Source organism: Terrapene carolina, unplaced genomic scaffold, assembly GCF_002925995.2.
Source record: "Terrapene carolina triunguis isolate 2854851 unplaced genomic scaffold, T_m_triunguis-2.0 Scaffold236, whole genome shotgun sequence".
Taxonomy (NCBI): domain Eukaryota; kingdom Metazoa; phylum Chordata; order Testudines; family Emydidae; genus Terrapene; species Terrapene triunguis.
Genome location: NW_020664587.1, coordinates 15,410,014 through 15,436,896, shown reverse-complemented (window position 1 = coordinate 15,436,896; position 26,883 = coordinate 15,410,014). Strand labels below are relative to the sequence as shown.

General features: G+C 45.6%; 1 protein-coding gene across 1 annotated transcript in view; it reads left to right on the top strand.

Annotated features, from left to right (window-relative positions):
• KIAA0319L (KIAA0319 like) overlaps positions 1-26,643 on the top strand; it is a 51,799-nt gene extending 25,156 nt beyond the window's left edge. The window contains exons 3-20 of the mRNA XM_029912662.1: positions 2-296; positions 3,727-3,828; positions 5,620-5,717; positions 6,907-6,994; positions 8,768-8,860; positions 10,420-10,552; positions 11,698-11,926; positions 12,420-12,543; positions 12,838-12,970; positions 13,978-14,126; positions 15,511-15,662; positions 15,893-16,031; positions 16,949-17,108; positions 17,297-17,439; positions 18,320-18,442; positions 19,234-19,324; positions 20,376-20,467; positions 22,821-26,643. Of these exons, the coding sequence (XP_029768522.1) occupies positions 2-296; positions 3,727-3,828; positions 5,620-5,717; positions 6,907-6,994; positions 8,768-8,860; positions 10,420-10,552; positions 11,698-11,926; positions 12,420-12,543; positions 12,838-12,970; positions 13,978-14,126; positions 15,511-15,662; positions 15,893-16,031; positions 16,949-17,108; positions 17,297-17,439; positions 18,320-18,442; positions 19,234-19,324; positions 20,376-20,467; positions 22,821-23,008 (2,532 nt within the window). The 3' untranslated portion in view covers positions 23,009-26,643. The remainder of the gene's footprint in view (position 1; positions 297-3,726; positions 3,829-5,619; positions 5,718-6,906; positions 6,995-8,767; positions 8,861-10,419; positions 10,553-11,697; positions 11,927-12,419; positions 12,544-12,837; positions 12,971-13,977; positions 14,127-15,510; positions 15,663-15,892; positions 16,032-16,948; positions 17,109-17,296; positions 17,440-18,319; positions 18,443-19,233; positions 19,325-20,375; positions 20,468-22,820) is intronic.
• Positions 26,644-26,883: the final 240 nt, after the last annotated feature.

Below are 26,883 nucleotides of genomic sequence, written 5' to 3'. Positions count from 1 at the left end.
GGCTCATGCAGGAACATCCACGTCAGAACGCCCGGTGCTGGTTACGTTCTCCAGCCCCATAGCACTGGGTTTGACTGCCACTGGCAAAGCTGAGAAACTCAAGCAGTCAAACAACACTTCCGTCCAGCCTCTTTCTTTAGAGGAGATTCTCCCTACGATCAGTGCTCTGCTGGGGAAAAACACGATGAAGATGCAGACCGTTACCGCTGTGCCCACCGGTGTTCCCACCAATGACAGCGTTACCACAGTCCAGGCTATCCCTGCCACATCATCAAGCACCCCTACACCAGTGCCAGGTGAGTGTGTACTCCGCAGCACCTTCCAAAACCAGAATATCCCATTGAGAGACTGATGAGACATTAAAGCACAGTAAAGCCACCACCGTGGGACAGTACCTGAATACAGTTTCTCCAAGAGAGTATTGAGGGGGCCTCTTCCAATACGTATGTCGGTTGGAGCCTTTGGCCCACCCTGGGGGACCTGGCATGGGGGCGGGGATGGATCCCATACCATAAACCAGGGGTCAGCAACCTTTCAGAAGTGGTGTGCTGAGTCTTCATTTATTCACTCTAATTTAAGGTTTTGCGTTCCAGTAATACATTTTAATGTTTTTAGAAGGTCTCTTTCTATAAGTCTATAATATAGAACTAAACTATTGTTGTATGTAAAGTAAATAAGGTTTTTAAAATGTTTAAGAAGCTTCATTTGAAATTAAATTAAAATGCAGAGCCCTCCAGACTGGTGGCCAGAACCCAGGCAGTGTGAGTGCCACTGTAAATCAGTTCATGTGCCACAGGTTCCCTATCTCTGCCATAAACCATCCTGAGGGCTTCTGGTATAGGCCCATGACAGTCCCTGTACACCCCATTGGGACTCCTGGCAGAGACCTTGAGGCTGTGGGATGGGATCCTGTATTTGGAATTGCAAATCTCTATATGTCTAATGAATCTGTTCTCCAAGTGCAGCTCAGAAGGAGTGATAATGTCTCCGGTACTGTAATGGGATTAGAGATCTGACACAAGATGTAGTGGCATGAAACCTTGTTTCAGCAGCTATCTACAGTACTCTGCCCTCCACCAAGCTGAGTGGAAATCTCTCATTTTATTTTGTAAGGTGGTTGCCTATAATGGGGTCTGACTTTCCCCCCCGGAAATGTCAACGTATAGTTCAGTCACGCAGAAACCGTACACTTGGCCATTAGCCATGTCTCACTCTGCAGCAGAGTGTCATGTTTCTATTCACACCGGTGTTCCTAAAGGTGATCATTACAGAATGTGTAAAATAACAAAAGAACCACAAACAACACTAGGATAAACCAAACTTCACTCACTAGCTGCTTCTGTGAGGATCTGTGCATATACACAAGGCACTGTGTGTTGCTCACCTAGTGTGACTAGCTGCAGTATAACAAAATTCCCTAAATTCAGTTCTTGGAAAGACCCAAAGCTGAATTCTTGTAAATTTAGGGTATATTTTGCCCCTGAAAATGGAACAGATGGCTCAGTGGAAAGGAAATGCGATGTACTTCGACACTTGGCAGAAAGCCAATCGGTTATCTGAACTAACCAGTTTGCTAGTCTTTTTTTAATACATTCCTCCCTCCACTAGTGTTGGAATTTATATATTATTAAATGTCTTAAAAGTGACCTTCATAGGCAAACATTTGGCTAGCTTCTCACTGCTCCTTTATGAAGTATAAAGAAGACCTGAAAAGTTATTTTCAAAAAAGGATTGGAGGTTTTATCTACTTGTTTTTTTCTGTTAGAAATCCAGATCTCCTTTTCCCTTGGGACACTCTCTGTGTGATTAGAGCACTAGTGGAATTATGACATCGCAAGAGGTTGAGTAATTGAGAGGGGAAGGAAGTTTTAATCACTCTTTTAGAACTTTTGTTCTGGTTTTCTTTGGTTAACTGTTTAACTAATAAATAGATGGGAGTTTAAATATTCAGCCTCCCTAACTTTTTAAAATAGCTTCCAGTATACCTCTCTGAGATCCCAATAAGGTCTTGGGGAAGAACAGATTTCTTATTTTTCTTAATGTTTTTTCTCACTCCCCCACCCCTCCGGATTTTTAAAAAAAGAAGTGGGGAGAGCAAAAAATACTCTGAGAAAAGCAATTGCCTTTCCAGGTCTTTGTACATAGTAAAGAAACAGAAAAGGCCAAAAATACCGTTTTCCTCTACCCTTATCAAGTCACCTTTAAGAACAAAATTAGTCATCTCTTTTCATCTCTCTATACATATAAATGATGGGGTCTAAATTAGCTGTTACCACTCAAGAAAGAGATCTTGGAGTCATTGTGGATAGTTCTCTGAAAACATCCACTCAATGTGCAGCGGCAGTCAAAAAAGCAAACAGAATGTTGGGAATCATTATCTATCTCTTTCTTAATAAGACAGAAAATATCATATTGCCTCTATATAAATCCATGATACGCCCACATCTTGAATTCTGCATGCAGATGTGGTCGCCCCATCTCAAAAATGATATATTGGAATTGGAAAAGATTTAGAAAAGGGAAACATATTATTAGGGGTATGGAATGGCTGCCATATGAGGAGTGATTAATAAGACTCTGACTTTTCAGCTTGGAAGAGAGACGACTAAGGAGGGAGATGATAGAGGTCTATAAAATCATGACGTGTGGAGAAAATAAATACGGAAGTGTTATTTACTCCTTCTCATAACACATGAACTAGGAGGTCACCAAATGAAATTAATAGGCAGCAGGTTTAAAACAAAAGGAAGTATTTTTTCACACAATGCACAGTCAACCTGTGGAACTCCTTGCTAGAGGATGTTGTGAAGACCAAGACTATAACAGGATTCAAAAAAGAATTAGATAAGTTCATGGAGGATAGGCCCATCAAGGGCTATTAGCCAGGCTGGGCAGGGATGGTGTCCCTAGCCTCTGTTTGCCAGAAGCTGGGAATGGGCGACAGGGGATGAATCACTTGATGATTACCTGTTCTGTTCATTCTCTCTGGGGCACCTGGCATTGGCCCCTGTTGGAAGACAGGACACTGGGATAGATGGACCTTTGGTCAGATTTAGTATGGCTGTTCTTATGAGTCAGCATTGGAAAGAAATGGATAAGAAATGCTACTGATCTTTTCTTCCTGATTAGGAAATGAGAGGAAAAATCAAAGTAAGTGGCACACCCTTGTATTTAGGGTTAGAACAGCATGAAAGCGGAAGGTGTGCAGCTTGTATTAGAAAATCTGTTAGCCTCCAAGAAGCTTTTATTTTTTCAGGTGGGAATACCTTGAATTCTTCATATATTTGTAAAGATCTGAAATTTCAGTTTAGTAAATAGCAGCTCTAGTCTTTCCCCTTCCATACAAGAGCAGCTGGGTTCTTTCCTGAAAACCTATCTGCTGAGTCCTTCTCATCCCTGCCAGACCGGGTTGAATAGAGGCCTCTGTACAGGGCAAGAGGGTCCCATTTCAGCTCTTCAGAAACGCAGCAGAAGTTACACAGCCTCTCCAAAGAGAGGGAGGTAACTGAATAATTCTAGGCTTCCCTCACAATTGTGAAGCCCCATTAGTGTTTTTGCATTCAGTACTAGACAGAAACCCGAAACGACACTAAGTGATGGGACGTTAGCAAAATACAGCCATTTTGTAGCTGGCTTTTATTCCACAAGCTCAAAGCCAAAGTTCTCTTTATGTATGTAATTTTTTTTGCTGTTCCTTTTAACACTGTAATTCTCCCTCCCTCACAGTTATGAAGGAGCTGGTAGTTTCCGCAGGAAACAATGTCCAAGTGACCCTGCCAAAAAATGAAGTTCAGTTAAATGCATTTGTCCTACCTGAACCACCAACGGGTAAGACTTCATTGGGAGCTCTAATGCACGGGATGATGAAGTGACAAACGAGATAAGTGCCTTGTTATATAGGGAAAATCTTGAAAGTCTCTCGCATCCAAATGTAGTCCTTCTCTCCAGTTCACATGGCAGTATGGTCTGGGTCAGAAATGAGGAGCCGAATGCAGTATGTTCTGCTGAGACTTGTTTTTGCTCAGCAAAAATGAGGACATTCTTCTTTCTCATGAATGTGTGACAACCTCTCAGAGAAGACCGTTGTTTTAAAGAACTGCTGTGCAGGCTAGGAAAACCAAGTTTGTTGTCCAGTCTCGCAGCCCAAGACAACAAAAACTCAGTCCAGACAAGTAAAATATCTTCACTGCCCACGGGGTAAATTGCTGACCCGTTTTAAAAAATTCCTGATCAGTACATCAGACCTTAAGCTGAAAATGAGATGTGGCTTCTTGCCTTCTCATTCTTTTAAATGACAAACCCTGTCACTTCACTGAATTACTCCTAAGGCTCAGCTCAGCTATTTGTTCCTTCTTGTGCCTAAGTCTGTATGGCTGCAAGAGAAAATTGTGACAGGCATATTTGTGTGTCAATCAGCAAAAGTCGACAACCACGTTGTCCTTTGAAGGGGACTGACTGCTGACATATTACAGAAAACTCTGGAAAACTGTTAATCCAGAGAGTATTTTGCTGTTCACTGGGATGGAAGTTTGCACGGAAACAGAATCCTGCTTTCCTCAGAACTCGTTCTCCACTAAACTGAAGTCCTAAGTCTCTGACAACATAACTTTTACAGAACTCTACAGTGTTTGCAAACAGATAAGAGACTTGCTCCTTGAACTCAGCTGTTCTTGTTTATTTTCCCCACCTGAAATACAAACATCCTTTGTCCTAACAATAATAATGCTTTGCGTATACATATTGTGCTTCAGCTGAGAGTCTGAAAGTTCTACCTAAAGGTGATGAAGTTTCATCTCCATTTTACGGGGGAGTTAGCTGAGGCACAGAAAAATACAATTTGACCATGGTCTCCCAGTGAGTCCCTTGTCCTAACCATTAGACCTTGCTGCCCCCTATAATAGCAAGGGGCAGAAATACAGACACTACAAGTGTGTAGTCCCCAGAGAGATCAGGTTTGGGAGCCATTGTAACTTCAAAGTTTTCCATGAGGAGTTAGTGGGTCTTCAGTGCCAGTTGATGACATGTGCAGTTAGGAATTGTACCAGCTTGTAGCAACTGACTACTGATTTGCTGGACAAGGCTTTGGCTTTTAGGGATTGCTACACGGAGAAGGGGGAAACTGAGAAACCAAAAAGCTGGAGAGTCTGTTCAGTTGGACCTAAGAAATGCAAATTCTTCAGAGCTTGCTTGTGATATGCTCATTTCTAGCCCTACCCACAATGACAGCAGGGAACCTGGAAGCAGAAATAGAGAGGGACTTTGTGTGACATGTGAAATGGAAAATGTTTCTTGTTTATGATGCCAAGGGTGAAATTTTCAGACAGGTGCCTACAAGATTTGAGAGCAATAAGTCTCTCTCCTTGCCTAGTACTCTGGAGTTGTGATGGTTCTAAACCTCCTTAACCCCTTAAAGAGGTGTGAGGTATCGCTAGCTCCCAGAATGAGTGTGGTGTTGAAGTGCAGACCAGCACTTCCCCATAGTCAGCAGCAGGGACTGATGGGAATCTGAGCACCTGCTCTTGTCTCTCTTTTTTTTTTTTTTTTTTTTTTTTTTTTTTTTTTTTTTTTTTTTTTAATGCTCCTTTAATTGTGTGGCCTCTGAAATTCTCCTTTCTTTAGGAACCAGCTACACCTATGACTGGGGGCTGATTACTCACCCAAAAGACTACAGTGGAGAGATGGAAGGCAAACACTCCCAGACCCTCAAGTTATCTAAGGTGAAGCTCTGACTGCTTAGCATCCTGCTGTGTGTCATGCAGGGTGACTCTCTAGCAGAGAAGGCAGAGACCTTGTCTGCCACCAAGGACTTGCATGCTATTTCAGAATGAATAGGACATTGCAGGACAGGCAGGCTGCCGGTGTTTCAGCCAAAGACTTTTAGATAAATGTTTTATAAAGAGCTGAATGTAGTGCAGTAAAACCTGGGATAAAGAATGGCAAGATTTAAGAGCCTCAATGCTGTCTACCAGCAGCATGTAAACCCCTAAAATGGCAGCTAACAATAAAATTCAAGAGAGCGCCTTGATTGCTTTTCCCCTGAAGCTGGTCTGTGGTTAGATTATTTTTAAAGCTCCCTTTTACACACTTCCCCCCATCTTGCCAGGATTTGGGGTGATGCACAGTTGTTATTAATGACACTAGCTCCCTGGCCTTTGCTTTTAAGGTGTTTTTATAGTAGATTGAAAGGATCATTCTTTTCCACAGAGATGTGGGGAATTTTTAACAAGAGGGTTAGTTTAAACAGTGCGTGAAAATGTAACACGTCTTTTACTGGGAGATTCCTGTGAGAAACATCAATTCTGCTCCAACACTGCACTCAGAAAGACCAGAGCTTTAACCATAGCAGCATGCAGGGTCCCTCCCCCTCCCTCAGCCCCACAGTTGCCATCCAGCATATAACCTCAGCATTCAACCGTCTCTGCTCCACACATGCCTGCAATTCCAGACTTTTGGGGGTTTAGAGAAGTGAAGGGACCCTTGGCTGAGCCGTATTATGGGCAAAATCCATTTGTCCATGAAGGCTGAGATCCTCTATGTGAACTTTTTCTCTCCTCTTAAACAGGCCCTGTGTTTTGGCCAGGAGACCTGGACTGAGCTCTGTAATGCCTCTTCTGTTGGTCATCAGGTGTTGCTAGAAAATCTAGCCTGGCTGACAGCCCTATATCATCAGTAGCAATGGGAAATATCAGCCTTTTAATTTATGATGGAGTTGTTGAGACGAAAGATGCCTCAGGTTGCCTTGCAGTAGAAACCCTCTGCCTTGCATGTATGGACCAGAACAGAGTTTCCTCTGCTCTGTGCTGCTAACAATGTATCAGGATGCAAGATGGTAGTCTGACCTCTTAATGGCTCCTGACGGATTGTCACTGCCTTGAAGTTGTGTAACTTCTTCCATTTCCTTTCCAGCTCACCGTTGGTCTGTATGAATTCAAAGTGATAGTTGATGGGGGAAAAGCACATGGGGAAGGTTACGTGAATGTGACAGTTAACCCAAGTAAGTTCAGTGGCTGGCTGGTGTCCCTACACGTTTAATTCAGCAGCTGTATTATGGTATTTTGTTTGCTGGGCTTGGGTTTGGCTTAATATAGTAAGAATTCGTGTGTGTGTGTGTGTGTGTGTGTGTGTGTGTGTGTGTGTGTGTGTGAAAAATTACTTTCTGAAATGACAAATGACCACCTGTATACTTAGCTATGCTATACTGAGTGCAAACCTATTGAAAACGAATATCCTACGATGAAAGTACTGCTGGTGAAATACTTATCAAACTCATGCTCCTGGGAAAAGCACCACTCCAACAGAGACTAGTTGCACCAAGAGAAAACCCTAGGGCAGCAGGGATGGGAGATGAAGGGAAGCTTGTGCTTTGAAGCTCCTTGGATTTTTTCCCCTTATAGTAATAAGTATCAGCCCCATCTGCAGCCAGTTTAAATCAAATCTCATTCTAGGCAGCAGGATGCTTTACAAAGATTTGTTTTTGCAGCAGGCTTATGTTGTGTATACAGTAAACTCTGACATATCATTGGTTAAGTCTTTATTTCCAGATAAAGGGACTGCTTACCGGGGCGGGGAAGTGGAGGGATGTTAGGTTGGGCTTCAGCAGATCAGAGTTTCGAACTCCCTGACCCATTCTTGCAAGTGCATTGAACATTCGGTGTCTCCCTTGTTTATACAAGAGAACCTTTTCTGGAGCTTCGAAGACCTTTTTTCCTTGCTGCTTTTTCTTACAAAGCTCATTCTCGCCTTCCCAAAAATTTGCAAGAGGGGAGATTTAGGGTTTTAAACATTGTTGGATGTCTCCTTAGACCAGGGGTTCTCAACCTTTTTCTTTCTGAGCCCCTCTTCCTCCCCCAAACATGCTATAAAAACTCCACGGCCCACCTGTGCCACAGTAGCGGCTTTTCTGCACATAAAAGCCAGGCCTGCATGCCACAGGAGGCACCGTGAAGCTAAGTTGCTCAGGCTTCAGCGCTCAGGGCCCCAGGCTTCAGCCCCATGCAGTGGGACTCCGGCTTTCTGCCCTGGGCCCCAGCAAGTCTAACACTGGTCCTGCTTGGCGGACCCCGTGAAACCGGCTTGTGGCCCTGGACTCCTGGTTGAGAACCATTGCCTTAGACTACATATTTGCTCAGGTCAATTCGAGTGTAAACAATGAACCTGTAGCTCGCCTAGCAGATTTGTTAAATTGCTCCTTTTTCAGAGTAGTGGCTGAACTCATCTGAGTGATCGCAGGTGCCAGCCTGTTAGAACACATCACAGTCTGAATCCCTGATGCCCTAGAGGTGACAGTGACAAGATGGTATCATAATCCCTATGTGAGCACTGGCTTGATGTCATAGTCTGCTTGTTCCCTTCTTTACTTTAGAACCCTCAACCTGTAGCACAACACCTCAGGTTGATGTGTAACTAATTGGACAGTGACGTGTCCAATCCCAAGGAAGATCAGGGCTGGGAGCTGTAATCATTGCAGGATTATCACAGACCCGTTGTTGTTATCAGCAATCTAGGGGCGTGACCTTGCCTCGCAACTGTACTTTGGACCTCTCTTCTCTTGGTCTTTCTGAGGCTGGACCATAGAGGCAATTCTAGTCGCAAACTGAGCGGACTGGGCATAGGGTTGCAAAGAGTGGAAGGAATGTGCCGCATGTATTACTTTAGCAACCCCTAGTGGACAATCTGAACAGTTTCGCAGAGTTCCTTGGCTTATGTTTGTACCATTGATCTGCCTGTAAACAACATTGTCACAGCACTGTTGTTGTTGTTGTTGCAGAGCCTCGTGTGAATCAGCCTCCTGTGGCTATTGTGTCACCACAATTCCAAGAGATTTCACTGCCGACCACCTCTACTGTCATCGATGGCAGCCGTGAGTACCCTAATCACATGTCATCCAGCGAGCTGAGGCTGCCTGTCCACCCTGGCAATGATCAGACTCTGTGTCACATTAAGATGGAATAGATGTGACCCTTTGTGCCACCTTTCTGTGGAAAGAACCAGTTCAGAACCTGGGGACTTGGATAACTCATCCTAATTATTTTTTACGCTTTCCCTATAATTCCTGTTAGCTTGTGGCAAGGACAGCACAGCTACTGGTCTTTATTGCCGATTTCTCTCTCCATTCTGCACACACCAGCTTACATACAAGGTCCCCCTCCTGGGGGCACGTGCCCCGGTGAGTCCCCTGAAACAGGAAGACCCAGAAGAGTTACAGCCCAACTAGATTTGCTGGTTTCGACTAAAGTACAAAGAATCAAATGAGTCTATTCAAAATTGGTGGTCTTGTGTGTTAAGCTGCAAGCATATCAATTAACCAGCAAAAGATCTATTGATTTTGTTGTTGTTGTTTGTCGTTGTTGAAGCTCTGCCAAGCTTTCCTTTTAAACTTGTTCAGTTTTGTCTCATTGTCTGCCCCAAACCAGTATCTTTTCCCTGGGAAAAATGGGATGTGTGTATCTGCAAAAAAAACAGTGTACGGCAGAGGTGGGCAAACTTTTTGGGCTGAGGGCCACATCTGGGTGGGGAAATTGTATGCAGGGCCGGGGCAGGAGGTTGGGGTGCGGGAGGGAGCGCGGGGTGTGGGAGGAGGTCCAGTGTGCAGGAAGGGGCTCAGGGTAAGGGATTCAGGCAGATGAGGGGTGCGGAGTGTATGAGGGGGCTCAGGGCAGGGGGTTGGGGTGCAGGGTGCGGCAGGGCTCAGGGCAGGGGGTTGGGGTGCAGGAGGGGTGCGGGGTGTACGAGGGGGCTCAGGGCAGGGAGTTGGGGTGCACAGGGGTGCAGGCGGGGTTCGGGCTCCGGCCCGGCGCCGCTTACCTAAAGCGGCTTTGGGGTGGCAGCAGTGTGCACCGGGGCCAGGGCAGGCTCCTTGCATGCCTGCCCTGGCCCCGGCCCAGCGCCGCTCCAGGAAGTGCTGCGGCCCCTGGGGGAGGGTGGGGCGGAGGGATCCGCGTGCACTGTCCTTGCTGCGCCTCCAGGTACCTCCCCCAAAGCTCCCATTGGCCGTGGTTCCCTGTTCCCGGCCAATGGGAGCTGCAGGGGGCGGTGTCTGGAGGCAAGGGCAACACACGGAGCCCTCTGTCCACCCTTCCCCCCCCCCCCCCAACCCGGGGGCCACAGGGAAGTGATGCCGGCCGCTTCTTAGAGCGGCACGGAGCCTGTGGTGCCACGGGGGGCAATCCTGCGGGCCGGATCCAAAACCCTGAGAGGCCAGATCCGTCCCGCAGGCTGTAGTTTGCCCACCCCTGGTGTATGGCATACACAATTTGACCAAACCAGTATAATAGAGAGAGAGAGAGATCTGCGGCTAGGGACTGGGACAAGAAGCTCCACTCTCCAAACTTATGTGTAAAGAACAAATTAAAGCTCTTTATTTGAAATGTGGCTTCATAAAACCAGATTCCTAATGCATATTTTTTTAAATTGAATTAGAAAGCACTGATGATTATAAAATTGTCAGTTTCCATTGGGAAGAATTGAAGGGGCCACTGCGGGACGAGAAGGTATCGACTGACACTGCCATATTGAAACTGACCAACTTAGTACCTGGGAATTACACATTCAGGTAAGTTTTGCATATAGCAGTTCGTTAGTCCAGGTTTCATGTGAATCTCTTTAGTTTTATACCTGATTACATCAGTCTGGGTTGCAAAAGATAGCGGAACAAATCATGTTTTGTGGTTTTTCCCTCTCTTGCTCCAGGAACTTTATGGTCAGTTGCTAATAGAGGTTTTTTATACTATGTTTCACTTGAGTAAAGATTAAAAAATAACTGGCTGACTTTTTTTTTTTTTTTTTTAGACTTGTAGAATCAATATAAGACAATGGCAGAAAAAGGAGAATTTAGTATAACAGAGATACTAAAATGTCTTTTAAAATACCAAAAATAGATTATTCTACATTCAGGAGGAAATTGATTGTTTAAATATTCTACTCTCTATATGTAATGTGTTCATCACCAGTGAAATTGTTTTTAGAATTAAGTATTTATACAAATCTCTGGATAGTTACGTAGCATTTGATTTTATTTTGACATCTGCTTGGAAAAAGGAGGGTATATTTATTTCCTTTGATCTATAATTTGCTGTGGTGTCAGTGCTAAACACAGCAATGAATCTAATTAAATGACACACGATATAACTCATACGCACATGAACAGAACAATACCTTTTATATACAGCGATGTAATGTGTGTTACCTGGTACAAACTGGGGTTGAAGGTTTAGTAGAAGACCATCCCACTTTGAGCCTTTTTTCTGCTTAAGAAGGAATGCTGTCACCACAGGATTAATGATGGGGTGTAGTGATAGATACCTGAAATGAACATACGCTTTTAAAACTGGCAGGAGCTCTGGATTTTCAGTACAATGGGTGTGACTTTAACAGGGAGTTGGAAAAATCTTGTTTCATGGGGATTTCTTTGCATTTGTAACTAGCTGATAGATATTAGGAAGGTGGTGGATTTGGTTGTGGAATGCCTTGCTCTGCCCTTATAACTACACATGTTTTTGTGATACTCATTTTGCAAGTGCACAGTTGACTTAAACTGTGTTTCTCCCCCCCCCCCCCCCAAGAGCAAACACTTCAATCCCATACCAAGATAATTTTAGATTTCTAACCCCTCAGTTAAATTCAGACTGTTTCATCCCTTTGCATTTGAGCTCTTCGCTCATAGTCCTAACCTTTCCGTTTTTCCTTTTTGGTCTTTAGCCTAACAGTTGTGGATTCAGATGGTGCCAGCAACTCTACCACTGCCAGCTTGACTGTGAATAAAGAAGTGGATTATCCTCCAGTGGCAAACGCAGGCCCCAACCAAGTGATCACGCTTCCCCAAAACTCGATCACCTTGTACGGGAACCAGAGCACTGATGATCATAGCATTGTCAGCTACGAATGGTTACTCAGCCCCAGTAGCAAAGGAAAGGTGATGGAGATGCAGGTAAGTGGAGGTTTCCCACTAATACCCTACATGATGCTTATCCATTGTGCTGCGATGTTTGCTAGTAGCCATCTAAAGGTCTAGTTTGTATGCAGAAATGTCTCTCATAATCTGTGCAAGCCTATGTGTTGATTAGGTTAAAACATTTATTAATATTTAAATACATTTTAAGATCACGTCAGGTTCGGTGATTGAACTAACAGCCAAGTTTAGCCTAAATCAAGTCTTCCCCATTTCCTCTTGGTATGTCGCTCCACTACTCTCCCATCGTGCTCCGAGGTGTTGAGGTTATGTTCACTTACAAGTTGGACACTACATATCCTTGGACACTACATATCTGTTTGATGCCATGCATACCTATGGCCCCATATATGTGATTAATGATAAGCAGCCAGTTTCTACCCAGGATAGTTAGTACTGGTTCTGGCCCTTCATATCTCTGATCCCTTCAGTGTAAGGAGTCGTCATAATGCATTAACTTGCTTTCTCAAAGGGTGTGAGGACACCAATATTACAGCTCTCTGCAATGCAAGAAGGTGATTACACCTACCAGCTAACGGTGACCGATTCTGCAGGCCACCAGTCCACGGCTGAGGTCACAGTGATCGTGCAGCCTGGTAAGTTCCCCTTATTACTAAGCAGTGCTGTTGCAAGGCATGGCAGGCAAGATGGCTGTTGCTAACTCTCACCTCTACCAACATACTTCTGATTTGACTGTCACTTCACCACCACCGTCTGCTGCACTTTCTCCCAGTGTAAGATGGGGATAATACTATCTATCCGGCTATCTTGTCTGAGACTTCTATTCAACTGGGTATTTAGGGGGGAACCATCCTAAACTTTGCCTCACAGAACAAGCAGCATGTTTAATTCCATCTCCTCTTCTTTTGTTATTCACAATCCTTTTCCAGAGAATAATAAGCCCCCCAAAGCAGATGCTGGCCCAGATAAAGAACTCACCCTCCCTGTGGACAGCACCACTCTAGATGGCAGCAAGAGCTCAGACGACCAGAAAATAGTCTCCTTCCTCTGGGAAAAAACACGGTTGGTATCACATCCCAGATCCTTCTGCTGGGAGTATCTGTGCCTTTAAACTTTAGTTTAAAAAAAATACCGGGGTCAAAATCTTGGTCCCATTGAATTCAGTGGGAGTTTTGCCAATCACTACGGGGAACCAGGATTTGGCTATTAATTGGAGGAGAACCCCAATATAGCCCTTGCTGGAGCCCTAAGCATAAGTAACATATGAGCCAAAGGACTCCAGCAAGGCCTGCGCCCAGTTTTGTTTAAGCGTTGGAAATATCCTGGCCTTAGCATTAAACTCTTTCAGCCCGATTCTCATTTCTACTACGGTTCTGGTAGTGTAAAGGGACCTCACCCACTTCAAAAAGCCCCTTTACACCGACAGTGTCAATGAGAATCTGGGTTAACAGAAGTTCCTTTTTCTTTTAAATGGGGTCCTCTTGCAACACAAGCGTGAGCGGAGATAGCACTTCTCCTGCAGCCCTGTTAATTTTGATCATTGTGTCAGGCTTCCCCTAAGAGGCGCCGATTACTTTTTGGAATTTAGGGCAAAGCCTATGGACAACTTTTAAATGTAACTTTTTTGGTTTTGCGTTAGCCCAACAATGCAAGCTGTGCGCTAAGTTTCTACTGTAAAAAGAGCTGTCATTGCTATAATATTTTCATTGTTGTTGCTCATTGTGCAATTACCATGAAGCTGTCTTTTCTAGCAGTCATCTGCATTCAGTAAATACTAATAAGGCACTTTTGGCCTAGGGAGTGTTTGGCACAACATTTAATTTGCACTAGACCCCCAGAGACTATGCAAAATATACTGTATGTAGGATTTACCCATTTTAGTGTCTTATTGCCTGAGTTTGGAAGAAATAAATTTTCTTTATATGCTCGGGTATCTTGTCTCCTTCTGAGGAGCAGGGATATTACCTGGTAACTACACTTACTGTTATTAGTTTAACTCCCCTGTTCATTGGCATGAGACCCGATCCCAGGTCCATGGGCACAGACTAATGCTCTTTTGTTTTGGCTAGGGGCCCGGATGGTGTAAAACTGGAGAATGCCAACAGCAGCATTGCTACTGTAACTGGGCTTCAAGTTGGAACATACGAATTCACACTGACTGTCAAAGATGAAAGGAGCTTGCAAAGCCAGAGCTCAGTTAATGTCATTGTCAAAGAAGGTGTGTCCAGTTGTACTCAGAAGTGAACTGTAACATCAGAAGAAAGACCTGTGCAATCACTGAGAGCAATCAGTGAAGACCACTGCCCAGTGTGCAGTTGTGCTTTTTAAAAAAAAAAAAAAAGGGGGGGGGGGGGGGGGGGCAAACAAAGTGCCTAAGGAACAGGATGGAGAATAATACAGGAAGTGTTCTAATGTCATTATACAAAGCAGTGGTTTGCCCTCACCTGGCATACCGTAGGCAGCACTGGTTTCCCCATGTCAGAAAGGATATTGGAGTTGGAAGGGATTCAGAGAAGGGCAAGAACTTTTTTTGTTCTCTTTGTACAGCACCTAGCACAGTGGAGTCCTGGTTCATCTTAGGCACTATGGTAATACAAATAAATAAAAATAGTAAGAAGAAGAAAAGCTTAGGGGCCTTGAAAAACTCTCATTTGACGAGATTGAAAAACATGGGAGTGTTTAGTTTAGAGAGGAATATAAGGGGGCATGATACAAGCCTATAAAATAACGAATGGCCTAGAGAAAGGGAGAGCAGGAACTTTTGTTCTCCCTGTCTCCTAATACAAGAATGAGGGGACTTCAACGGAAATGAAAAGGACTCGAATTCAAGCCTGATTTAAAAAAAAAAAAAAAAAAAAAAATTCACACAAGGCATAATGAGACTGTGGAATTCATTAGCACAGGATGTCATTGAGGCCAAAAACTTAGTAAGAGTCAGAGGGATTTATACAGATAACAAGAATATCCCGTTAAAATAGTTAATGCTATATAATGAGAGGTTTGGAAGGGTAATGAAATCTCATGCTTGGTCTTAAGCCAGTCTCTACCTGTTAGAGGTTAGGATGAGACCTTTGTGGGGCAGATTGTCACCTGCCTACTGGGGGGTTTCCAGCATCTTCCTCTTAAGCATCTTGTGCTGGCACCTGTCTGAGACAGGATACTGCGCTAGATGGACCATGGGTCTGATCCAGTCTTGTAATTCCTGTTCCTGTAAATCAATATCAGTTTCTCTTGCTACTACTTAACAGAATTCACTTCCACAAGACATAGTATCTTGTTCCGAATTTGGCCAGGACCTTGCGGTTAACGCTTATTCTTACAAAAATCGCCATGGGATCATTAATATGAGCATAGTCAGGAACTCCTGTGTGTCATCTGAGCAGCACAGTGCCCCCTCCCAGCACCATTCTGGGGTACAGATTCAAATCTGACTGAAGGAAGAACAAACTGCACTGAATCCTGCAGTATCTGGATGAACCCCCATTTAAGCCTGGGTCCAGCTAGACCCTGAAAGTTATGGATGCCTGGATTCCAGCATAGCTCCTGGTGCTATACTTAAGCTCTAACAAATTCTTGTAACAATTTTTCATCTACTTGTTTAGAGATGAACAAGCCACCAGCGGCAAAGATTGCTGGGAATGTTGTCGTCACCCTCCCTACAAACACAGCAGCCTTGGATGGGTCCAAATCCTGGGATGATAAGGGAATTGTCAGCTACCTGTGGACCCGGGACGAAGGAAGCCCTGCAGCTGGGGTGAGTGCGGCAAACGTGGTCTCTGTAATGGGAATATGCAGCATTGCACAAGTATGGAAGATGTAGTGAGGTTTAGCTAGACTCTTTGGCAAATAGCTCCTGGGAGAGTATAGCATTGGTTCCTGCACACTGATTGCTGTGTGGAGTGATGCAGCTCAGTATGTGGTATAGGGGTCAAATCTGCAGCGCCCTTGTTTGTTTCTTAATATTAGTTTTGTTCAAATTCCCAGGAGGTGTTAAATAATTCAGACCACCACCCTGTGCTTTTCCTCTCCAACCTGGTGGAGGGGACATACACGTTCCATCTGAAAGTGACGGATGCCAAAGGAGAGAGTGATGCAGATAGGACCACTGTGGAAGTCAAAGCTGGTGAGTCCTCTTGCTCTTTGCACCATGGAGATTCTTTCTAAACTGGAGTGTCCTGCCATGAATGCACCTTTCCTGGCAATGGCAAAAGCAGGTTGCAATACCCAGGATCTTAGTAACAGTGAAGGATTCTCTTTGTACCCTGATGCATGCTCTGAAATGACAGAAGCGGCTGCAGGAAAGTTGTGTGTCTGTATTTGGAATGCGCCAAAATCCATCAAGAGCAGGAAAAGTCTTAACATAAAGTTAGAGGGAACTGATTAAATGATGTGGAACATTATGCCTGATGAACAGTAGACTCTGGACAAGCTATTTCAACTCAGTCTCTAGTCTGTCGATCTGTAAAATAAGCGTAACTTTCGGGAAGTAGATAATGTGCTACTGCTTTGAGGGGCTCTGATGAAAAGTGATATAGCAATGCAGACTGTACTGATGCCATATACCCAGTTGAATGACATGGGTTGTCTTTTTTTAAAAATAAACTCCTACAGCCAGCTTCCTATATATATATCCTGGTGAGCTGAGGAGTTGTATTCAGTTACTTTCTGTAACGTACAGGACATCTGATGGAAAATTCACTGGTCTTCTATGCTCATCCTTCTGAATTTCCTGATGTTTTAGTGCATGAGCTCTTGACTCAGCTAGGGAAAGTACAAGTGTCATAAATTGTGGGAGGGAAACAATTATGTTTTCCTATAGTCTTTAAAGGTGTTGGTCCATTCTCCATGTGGAGAGCCTCACTGCAAAGAGCCTTACTACCTGCCATTATGTATAAAGATCATGTCATCTCTATGATCCCCTCACTATTAGATGCTGCACTTTGTGTCCCAAATAAGTGTTCTAGGGAGGTACCAAAAATTAAGATTTTTCACCCACGCTGTCATTTGGAAGCCCATGTGCTTGTTCTGTGTTCTTCCTAGATCCAAGGAAAAACAATCTTGTGGAGATGATACTGGATGTTAATGTCAGCCAGCTGACGGAAAGACAGAAGGGTATGTTAATCCGTCAGATAGGCGTTCTGCTGGGCGTCCTGGACTCGGACATTACCGTACAAAAGATCCAGCCGTACACAGAGCAGAGGTAGGAGCAATGGAGGGGTATTAAAGCAAAATTCACTTTCCAGTGGGAATCAGAATGGATAATGATGGCATGCTGAGATGCTTCTTAAATGTCTGTTTACTCTCTCTTTCTGGAATGTAGGGATGAACAGTTGACATGTAATTGTGGCCAGATTCTCTTGGTAATGTTTTCTCGTGTCTGATTTGCAGCACAAAGATGGTGTTCTTTGTGCAGAACCAACCACCCCATCAGATCTTCAAAGGGCACGATGTAGCATGGACGCTCAAAAGTGAACTCCGGAAACAGCAGTCGGACTTCCTCATCTTCCGAGCACTAGAAATTAATACAGTCAGTAAGTAGGAGTAATGGTGGAAGGAGCTAACATCTGTTCCTCTCCCTCTACAGATGCTTGTGGGACCGGGGGGCCTGGCACGGGTTGTTACCCCCCTATCACCCCTCCCCCAAGAAAATATTCTAGGTCTAGCTCCAATAGTAAATGAAAGTGTAACCCATTGGGCAGCGAGTGTTCTGTCCCCGCCCGTGCCCCCCCCCACCCACACCCCCGCCCCACACACACACCTGTGTCTGCTCCACAGAGCCTATTACAGCTCTCAGCTTGAGAGCCTGGCTCTTTAGCTGAAGTTTGGAGACACTTGTGCTTTTAGATCTGGAGCTGCCAGGTTCAATCCCCAGTGTTGGCCAAGAGAGTGATCATCACAAATGCATCCCCATTCCTACTCCAGGTAAGCTGTGCTGGGAACCTGCCACTTCCCTTTTGGCCTGTTTATGGGAGAGCACTGCAGCACCACAGGCCACTTTGCTCTCTGCTTAACGTGCTTGCAAAAGAAGACACGCTTGGCATCCATCTCACTAAAGCCACCTAGGGAGAGGGTTAATTATCCTTAACTTTCTCAGTGGGTCTGGAGAGGCTCAGACACAGCTGATCTGTTTGCAGCTCTAGCTATCTGATCTAGAGAGAAATTTAGCTCAGTTTCCTTAAGAAATGAAAACCAGAAATGAGAAATCAGGTTGGTTTCACAGGCTGGTGAGAAAAGGAAAAAAATACTTATCCGGTGAGTGGATTCAAGTTTGATCCCCATGGGGTTGGGCAGCTTGGGAACTTTGTTTATATTCGCCATTTTTTTTCTTTTGTACTATACCAGTTCTAAATCATGTGCTGTCTGTTGCTTAAGTCTCAGTCTAACCTCACTCTCAGCCATTCCTGTCCACAGCATGCCAGTTGAATTGCTCCGAGCATGGGCGCTGCGACTCCTTCACCAAGCGCTGCATCTGTGACCCGTTCTGGATGGAGAACTTCATCAAAGTGCAGATGGGGGAGGGCGAGAGTAACTGTGGTATGTGCAATCTGGGGGGGGGGGGGGGGGGTGTGATTTCTTTTCTTGAAGAGGGCTGCGTGGAAGGAGCGGAGGGCTGCCTAGTTGAACAGATGGTGCATGAAGCCCCTGGCCGTGCTGAAGAGCAGTTGTCTGCCAGCGTTAATTCAGCTGGGTTTTTCCTAACATCCAGTTACCTGGATTTGGGGCCCGGTGTGGTTAATGGCAAAACTCTCATTGATTTTAATGGGAGTAGGAGCAGAGTCCGTATCCTAGTCAGTGAATATTTGGTAGGGAAACTGATCTCCAGAGCCCTCAGATGATAAACTCGGACGAGAAGAGTTGAGTCCATTTTCAGCATACGGCTAGCACCCCGGTCCTTTCCCTGGCTCACACAGCAAAGTGGACTCGCTGCCCATGCTTCTGCCTCTATTAAAGGAAGTCTAATGCTAACCTTTTGTGTGATTATGCTACAGAAGCAGAATTCACTGTTAAACCAGACCGATGCTTCCCTGCCACGGAGGACTAACTTTTTAATAAGTTAATACATAGTGTGAGAAGTGTCTTGCAAGTGGCCTGGGCAACAGAGACACGAGCAAAGAGAGGGCCTGGAAAATCAGCTCTGAAATGTGTCGTTTCCCTAGAGAAGTTAGTGCTAGAGCTGGCAATAGAATGCTGGTCTCTCGAATGCTATTAAGTGATGAGGCTCCTTTTTGTTATGATTGACCTTCTACGGGAGGGTCACCTAAAGTCCCAGCTATGAACTGCGTGAGATGCTAAGTTGTGTCTCTCTTGGGTTTTTTTGGTCACAGAATGGAGTGTGCTGTATGTGATCATTGCGTCCTTTGTCATTGTGGTCGCCTTTGGAATCTTATCCTGGACTGTGGTCTGCTGTTGTAAAAGGTAATAACTTGAGCCCTTAAACCAGGGATCTCAAACTCAATTTACCTTAGGGCCAGTGCCAGTCCTCAATCCTCCTAGTGGGCCAATAATGTCACTCATGCCCCCCAAAACTCTGTCCCCCCCCACCTGCCTAAGGCTCTGGGAGGGAGTTTGGCTGCGGGAGGAGGTCTGGGGTAGGTGATTGGGGTGCAGGCTCTGGGAGGGAGTTTGGGTGCAGAAGGGGTGAGAGGTTGGGCTCGGGGAGGGGTGCAGGCTCTGGGAGGGGGTCGGGGGTGTGACACTTACCTGGGTCTCCAAGGTGGGGCGGGCCGGGGGGCCTCTGCGCGCTGCTGCCCCCAGGCACTGCCCCCACAGCTTCCCATTGGCCGCAGGGGCGCTCGGGGTGGGGGCAGCACGCACTCCGGGGCCGCAGGGAAGGGCTGGCAGACACATGGAGCGAGCAGGCAGACACCGCTCAGCTCCGCTGCGCTGCCGGGGCCCCAGGCCATTTTAAATCACCTGTGGGGGGAGCACCCGGGGATGGCAGGTGGGGCCAAGGGAGAGACCTGGCCCCAAAACTGCTGGAGCCATTGGGGAGGTTCGCTGGCCACAGGTGGCCCATGGGCCGCGAGTTGGAGACCCCTGCCTTAAACCCTCATCTCTAACACTTCAATACGTGTAGCTGCCTCCTGAGTCTGAGGTCTTGCAAACTGATAGTCTAAGCAGGTCACTTTACATAGGCTCTGTTATTCCCATATCTAAAAGTGTGTCATTTGTTGCCAATTTAGAAAGAATGGAGTGTGAACAATGGTGTAATGAGGGGAGAGTAGGATGGAGGGGTACAGGTGAAACATAAAGGTCCTAGAACTGGAGGTTCAATTTGGATGCAAGATTTTGATTAGCGTAAAATTGTGCGATCAGAGTAACTTTTTTAATATAGTGTCCTCTCCTATGGATAAAACTGGAATCAAGTTACACAGCTCTTACGTTTAGAGCTTTTCCTGTCTGGGTTTATCTAAATATGAACTTCAGCCTAACTTTTTTCTTCCTCCCCTTCTCCTTCCCCCTCTAGGCGGAAAGGAAAACCCAAAAGGAAAAGCAAATACAAGATTTTGGATGCCACAGATCAGGAGAGTCTGGAGTTAAAACCAAACCTCAAAGCAGGTAAAACATGAGAGAAGATCTTAACGTTTGCAGAATGTGACACAGGAAATCCCGCTCCTGCGGATGTAAAATCGCAGTGTGAAACTAGCATGGTATTGAGTAGTGATGTCGATGCTAAGAAGGTCTGGACTCTTGCTTCAGATCTAAAGACTGGTCACTTAGTCAAAGCATCGAAACCTCTTTGGTCTAGAAGAGAGGCTGGAAACTGCCTAAGAATAGTCTCTGTCCTAGTATTTCCAGCTTCTGTCACATTAGAAAAAGCACATGAACAGCCACTCCTGGTATTGCGGTGCTTCCAGTTCTGAACCCAGCCAGATCCAAGCAGTGAAGAGATGGGCAAAACCATAACCAAAATCTGTTTCTGTAAAGAGTTTGGGGCTCAATTCTTGGGCCTTAGTTGAACACGTTTACTCATCTCTAGCAGGATAAAAACCCATTGCCCTCATTAAACCTCTCGGCTGGATCCCAGAGCCGAGACCCTGACACATACGCGTTGCAGCTGAGAAATGGAGCGGCCTACTGGGTTTTGACTGGCCAACGAACAGCAGGAAGTAGTTTGACTTCTCAGAAGGTACTGGGGACCATGGTCCTGCACAGCCTGGTCTGTTCTTCTGACGCTAGGCTCTGTGATTTTTCTCTCTCCCTCCCCAAATCCTCCAGCCTAAAATGTCCATTTAAAAATATCCCAAGAGTCTATGTCGAAGTTAATTGTTCCCTCTTGTCGCTGCCGTAGGACAACTAGGCAATGGGGCTGTGTGCAGAGAGGTTCTCGTAACTGTAGTGTGAGTATGAACTGGGGTGGGTGGATGGGAAGGGGCCTAAGCAAAGAGGTTTTAAACCTCTAGATTCCTTGGGATCACAGGTTTGAAAGCCTGCCATGCTGGCTAGGAAGACCGATGTCCCCCATGGGAACAAGAGCTTTTAAAAACCCAGGTTGTGCATGCTGTGTGTAAACACAGAATCCATTGGCCTTTTCCACCAGGACAGGGTTCGTCCCTGGGTCCTGGGCCAGTATTTCCCTCCCCGTCTCACCCGGTGCATCCTGCTGGTTCTCACCCTCCGCCCCAGAGATGGCTGCATTTGTTATGCAGGTGATCTAGAAATGGTGTGTTTGTATCTGTAGAACGCCTGCACCGAATCATTGCTGCTGGGGAATGTGGCTGAGGGTAGGAGGAAGGGGTTGCAAAGCATGTGTAGAACTTACACACACCCTCCAAAGAGTGAGAGAGATTTTAGCTCTTAAAATAATTCTTACTAATGAGACTCTTCACCTACTGTTTGTATGAAAGGGAGAGGTTGTTTTAACAGTGCATGGAAAATAGTCCTTAATCTTTGTTTGCTAGCTGAAAATAATTGCTCATCCTAGTATTCTCCTACTTAATGGCGTTCCAGCAAAGTGAACAGTGCCTAATGACGCAGTGGAGGGCATTGCCATGTCTGTGGGAGCAATGCATCCTGAAAGCCCAAGTCTGAATGCCATTGAAGAAAGGGGGTGCTTCCCCCTCCCATAACATGCCCACCCAAGTTAAGTCTGACCATCTGGCAACTAGCACCGAAGAGCCTGACCACCAAACAAAGGGCTTATTGTGCCACCATCACTCTGTGGCAAATGTACCTCAAACTCTCACTTTTCACTGGTAACTAAATTCCCTCCTTGATGCTTCAGATATTGTCTGCTAAGCAGAATGTCTCTTTGCCCAGTTACATATGGGAACATTCCCACTTCCAGAGCAAATGTTGCATTTCACTATAAAGTAAAAGCTGAAATCTAAATTACTTCCTCTGTTGACAGTATCAGTAAACATGGCTCTCCTCCGCCCTTGTGAATTTAATCTTAATTCAGCCCGTTAATTTACCTTCCTTCCCTGGCAGGCCGGAGGAGAAGCAGTGATGCTAGAGAAGGGCGAATAGTAAGAGTATGCAGTGATATTCTGTCACACCCCTGCCTACTCTTTACTACAGCCTCTAACCCCAATAGAACTATATCTAGGCAGTGCCCTCTCCCAAGGGCAGTGAGGTGTGACAGCCCCAAACACCTCTCATCCACCCTGACAACCTCACCAATTTCTCTGCATGTTGTGTCCTGGAGCATCTCAACATGAATGTGTGACCCTGATTGTGTCATGATGCCTGAAACAAATTCAGGGATGGTTTCTTGTCCCGCAAGCTCGGTGGCTCTTGAAGGGAGTTGGGGGATAGCTCCAGGAGACTCCGCTGAGTTCTGGACGGATGATCTGTGCCTAATAGCAGCACCGAGTGAGCCTGCGATCCCTTCTCCTGTTCGCTCTAGTGTATGTTACTGAGAACGTTGAAAGTGTTTCTAATGTGGGATTCTCTTTGGCTTCTTTCAAAGGCAGCAGACAGAAAGCTCAGGTCCTCAACACCAGCCTGATGCACTCCGAATCTGAACTGGACAGCGACGAAGCCATCTTCACATGGCCGGACCGAGAGAAAGGGAAACTACTCCGGAGTCAGAATGGCTCCCTGCGCAATGGACAGGTGCTGCCCAAACCGAAGAACCAGAGGGAAGAGATCTTATAGCCAAGCCCTAAGTCACCTTTAGCTAGGGGACCGAGCGAAAAGGGGGGCAACTCCATTCCCCTGTCCCAGGGGGCCCTTGAAGACCAGCTGGATCGTGATAGGTCAAAGCTGCTAACTTATTTCATGGAAACTACCTTTGTTTTTGTGGTTTGACTAGAACTGGTTGTACTTGAATCCTGACTTCAAGGGATATCAAAGGGAGTAAAAGGAACTGTGAAATACAGACTACCTGGCATCTGGAATGCAACAGGACAGAACCACTTACCACAGCTGTGAAAGCACAGACCCACCCACCTCCTACTGCAATGGAGGCAAAATTCCCATGGACCTTCAGTCTTCTCCCCACTGGAGGTTTCTTCTCTCTGAAGGAGGGTCAGGGAGAGCCATGCTTTGGGCTCCCATCAGACCACCACAGCCTCCAATAGTGATGGCACACTGACTGACTGACCTTTTTAAAAAAGAAAAACAAACCTAGCTCACATGCTACTTCAGCTGCAGAAAAAGCTTTTCCCCCCTCTCTACCCCACCCCCCTCCACTGATTAAGCACCATTTTCTAAAAAATTAACCTTGTCCTTTCACACCAGCTAACCGCGTGGAGTGGGGGACATTCAAAATACTGTGCTCACCCAGAATGGGCTGCTTCAGTTCACAACTATGAGGGGGTTGTAATTGTTTTAAATTGTTAGTCTTGTCACTGGGAATAGAGATAAAATGGCACCTAATCAGATGCCGAAAACTTAGCTGGAGTGAACAGCCCAGCTCCAGAGTCTGTGCTAGCCAGCTGAACGGGGCACCCCATCCCTGCAGCCAGCCCTTCCGGGTTCGTACCAGACCCAGGGGATCGTTTGCTAATGGGAAGGAGAGTGCCTGCCTTTCTGGTATCTGTGACTAATAGCTTAATTCCAAAGCCCTGAGATGTTTGTTCAGCTCCACGGCACACTGTGTAGATTCTGAAACGCTTCTACGTGTGCTCAGTAACACTGTAGAATATCAGTACTGCCCTCCCTACTGTAAGATGCCATGACGCTGTCCTTTCTTCTAACACTTACACACGTCAAAGACAAACATGGGTGGATACCTTCACTCCCCGATGGCTGGACGTCCCCCTCCAGCTGGCACCTCGGTAGCCTTTTGTTGTGCTGTCATTGAGTAGCCCTGTGTATGCTCCTAGCATTGAATTGTTTTGACTGACGGCTGACATGCACACTTCAAATTTATTAACTCACTGAAACAGGGACCATTCAAATCCTCTTTGCCCGAATACCTGCAGGTGGCTCCCAGAGGCACGTCCCGGTATGGAGTGTGTCCTCGGTGGGCAGCGTGGTTCTGGACTACAGGCCCCTTTCAGTCAATGACAGCGTGGAGTTGAGTGATTGTGTGACGCTCCCTCCCCATTGCCATGTCTGTCTCAACATGCTGCTTTCTTGAGCCAAACCTCCATCCTTGGCAAGCGTTTGCCCTTTTCATTGGGGTGTCAGATGCCTCTGCCCCTCTAGGATGAGTACTTAGTTCATGGCCTTTCTTTGTGTTTAATTAAACTGGTAACTTGTTTCATTGGCTTCCTTTTTTGGATACTGAAAGACAAAAGGCTTTAAACTCCTAAGTTGTATTTATATTGCTGCACTACTGACTTGTGTTGAACCAGATGAAGATTAAAGACACTATTTAATTTGAGGGAGTGTTCCCCATTGAATGTAGTCATGGCTGCTGCTAATTTAATGTTTCCGTGCAATCAGATGTCTTCCTTAGGCACAAGTGTTGGATTCTGTTTATTTCTACTTGGCTAATAAGACATGAGCATTTTGCCCAATTGACTTAGGCCAGCCGTAGTTCTTGACCTCACTTGGTAGTGCACTGTAGCACAGACTGCACTTCTAGCACACAGCATGTGTGCGCTCCTGTTCCTCTCTCCAGACTTCTGTGGTGGGCTCAGCCTGGCTGTTCTCCCTCTAGGTGATGGGACCCTCAACATGTTGCCATAATCCCACATCCACTCCTGCCTTTCCCCCACCACGCAGGGCGAAGGTAACACCAGACTTCTCCATTTAAAGGGACACAGTCAAGTTAAAAATCACACTTCTGTCTGAAATTTACTGTTGCTGTGAGTAGCACTGAAATCTATGGGCAGGGTGTCATCCATGAAACTCTTTTAAATTGATGGTAGGTATCCCTTTAATCCTCTTCTCCCTTAGGCACATACTTTAAGCTTGTCACTCCCCTTTCGTCCTGGGGAGGTCCTCCCTGCAGGAAATTCTCAGCCTGTTTGCAGCAGTGAAGCTTTTAGGGATTCTTTTGCTGCAGAAATCAGTACCTCTCACAGGAGATGCATGGTGTGCCTTTACACTGGCGCTCTGCCTTCCTGTTACGGAAGGGGGAAGCAATAAAACCTGTCCAGCTATTACTTGACAGCACCTTTGTTTAGCTGAGGGTTTTTTTCTTCCTCCCGTTTCACTGTGGGAACTGACCACTTACACTGAAGTGCTTTAGTTGGCTGACTGCACCGTTGTCGATAGAATAGTTGTTTCCTGCCTGGCATGGAGACGACATGCATTTTGCAGAAGGCGATAGGCCTTCTACAGACTCCTTACTAACCAGTTTTGGTAGGAGAGCTTCCTGTCCTTAGTCATTTGTCATCTCAAAATGCAGGCTTATGACCGCAAATCACAAGTCCCGAAAGTTAGATTTCCTGCTTGCCATTAGTATTCTTTTATTGTGCAACATTCCCCCTCTGCATGAAACACCCCCTCAGCCACCCCCCAAAAAAACCCTGTTCTGCACTTCAGATATTAACCCTTTGTGCCTCTAAATTGTTTCACCCTAACAGAGGTTACAAAGAAGTATGTACAGTATATACACATGCCCTCACTGTGCACTGATAAGTGTGAGAAGCTTTTCATAAATGAATTTGGAATCTAGGAGACTCTAATGTCAGTCAGGGGACAAGAGGTCAGTGAAAAACCCTGACAAGCAGGAGATGGAAGCATTAGTTGCCTTGGTGTGAAAATCTCCGTTAGGGTGGAAGAGGGTGTGGGCAGATTGTCTGCTTGGAAAAAGACAACAGCCCATGTTAGAGAAGATCCTCCTCTGATGTAGGAGTGTGTACAACGAAAGCATTAGTTTAAAATCCTGTAACTCCCTTTCCTCCTCCCCCAGGGTATTATTAATATCATTGCTCATTTGTTACCTAAGTACCCTGATCCTAGTTTGACCTTGCAAGAAGAAGTTTTCTGCATGGCTATGCATTATAATTTCACAGTTAGAGACTCTATGGCTACAAGTTACCCATGTGTGGAAGTTAAAAGCTTGAGACATCTGGTAGATGAACCATCCGCTGAATTTGATTTTGTTTTCCTCACTCTTCAGTGTAAATGTACTTCAGACACACACTTGTGTTTAGTAAAGATGTTTGCGTCAGAGGCCAGAATCTCTTGCAATGTTGAGATCCAGTTTTAAATAGTTTGTTCTGATTTTGTCCTTGTTCTGTACACTGGGGCTGCCCAACCTGTCTGACCTTTAATTTCATGATGTTTGTTTGATTGCAGTGTTCCTTGGATCAAGACTGGAAAATGATTTTTTTAAAAACCACGTTTCTTGCAAATAAAAGGGGAAGTTGTTTTGCTGCTGCTTATTTTTACTTCTGGCTCCTGTGTCTCTCTAGATATACTTTGATGGGGTGTCTAAACCAGGCATCCCAAATGTGGGGCTCTTCCATTTGAAAAATACGCTGCCTACAGTCAATCAAATATCCTTTTGTTCCCTTTTCCCTGTCTTCCGTGTCCGCAAAGCACTTTTGAACCATTAATAACAATGGTGCTGCCGCTGCCTTGCCCAGCTGAGTGTTGTATTTGCAACTTGTCAGGAGCTGGATGCAATA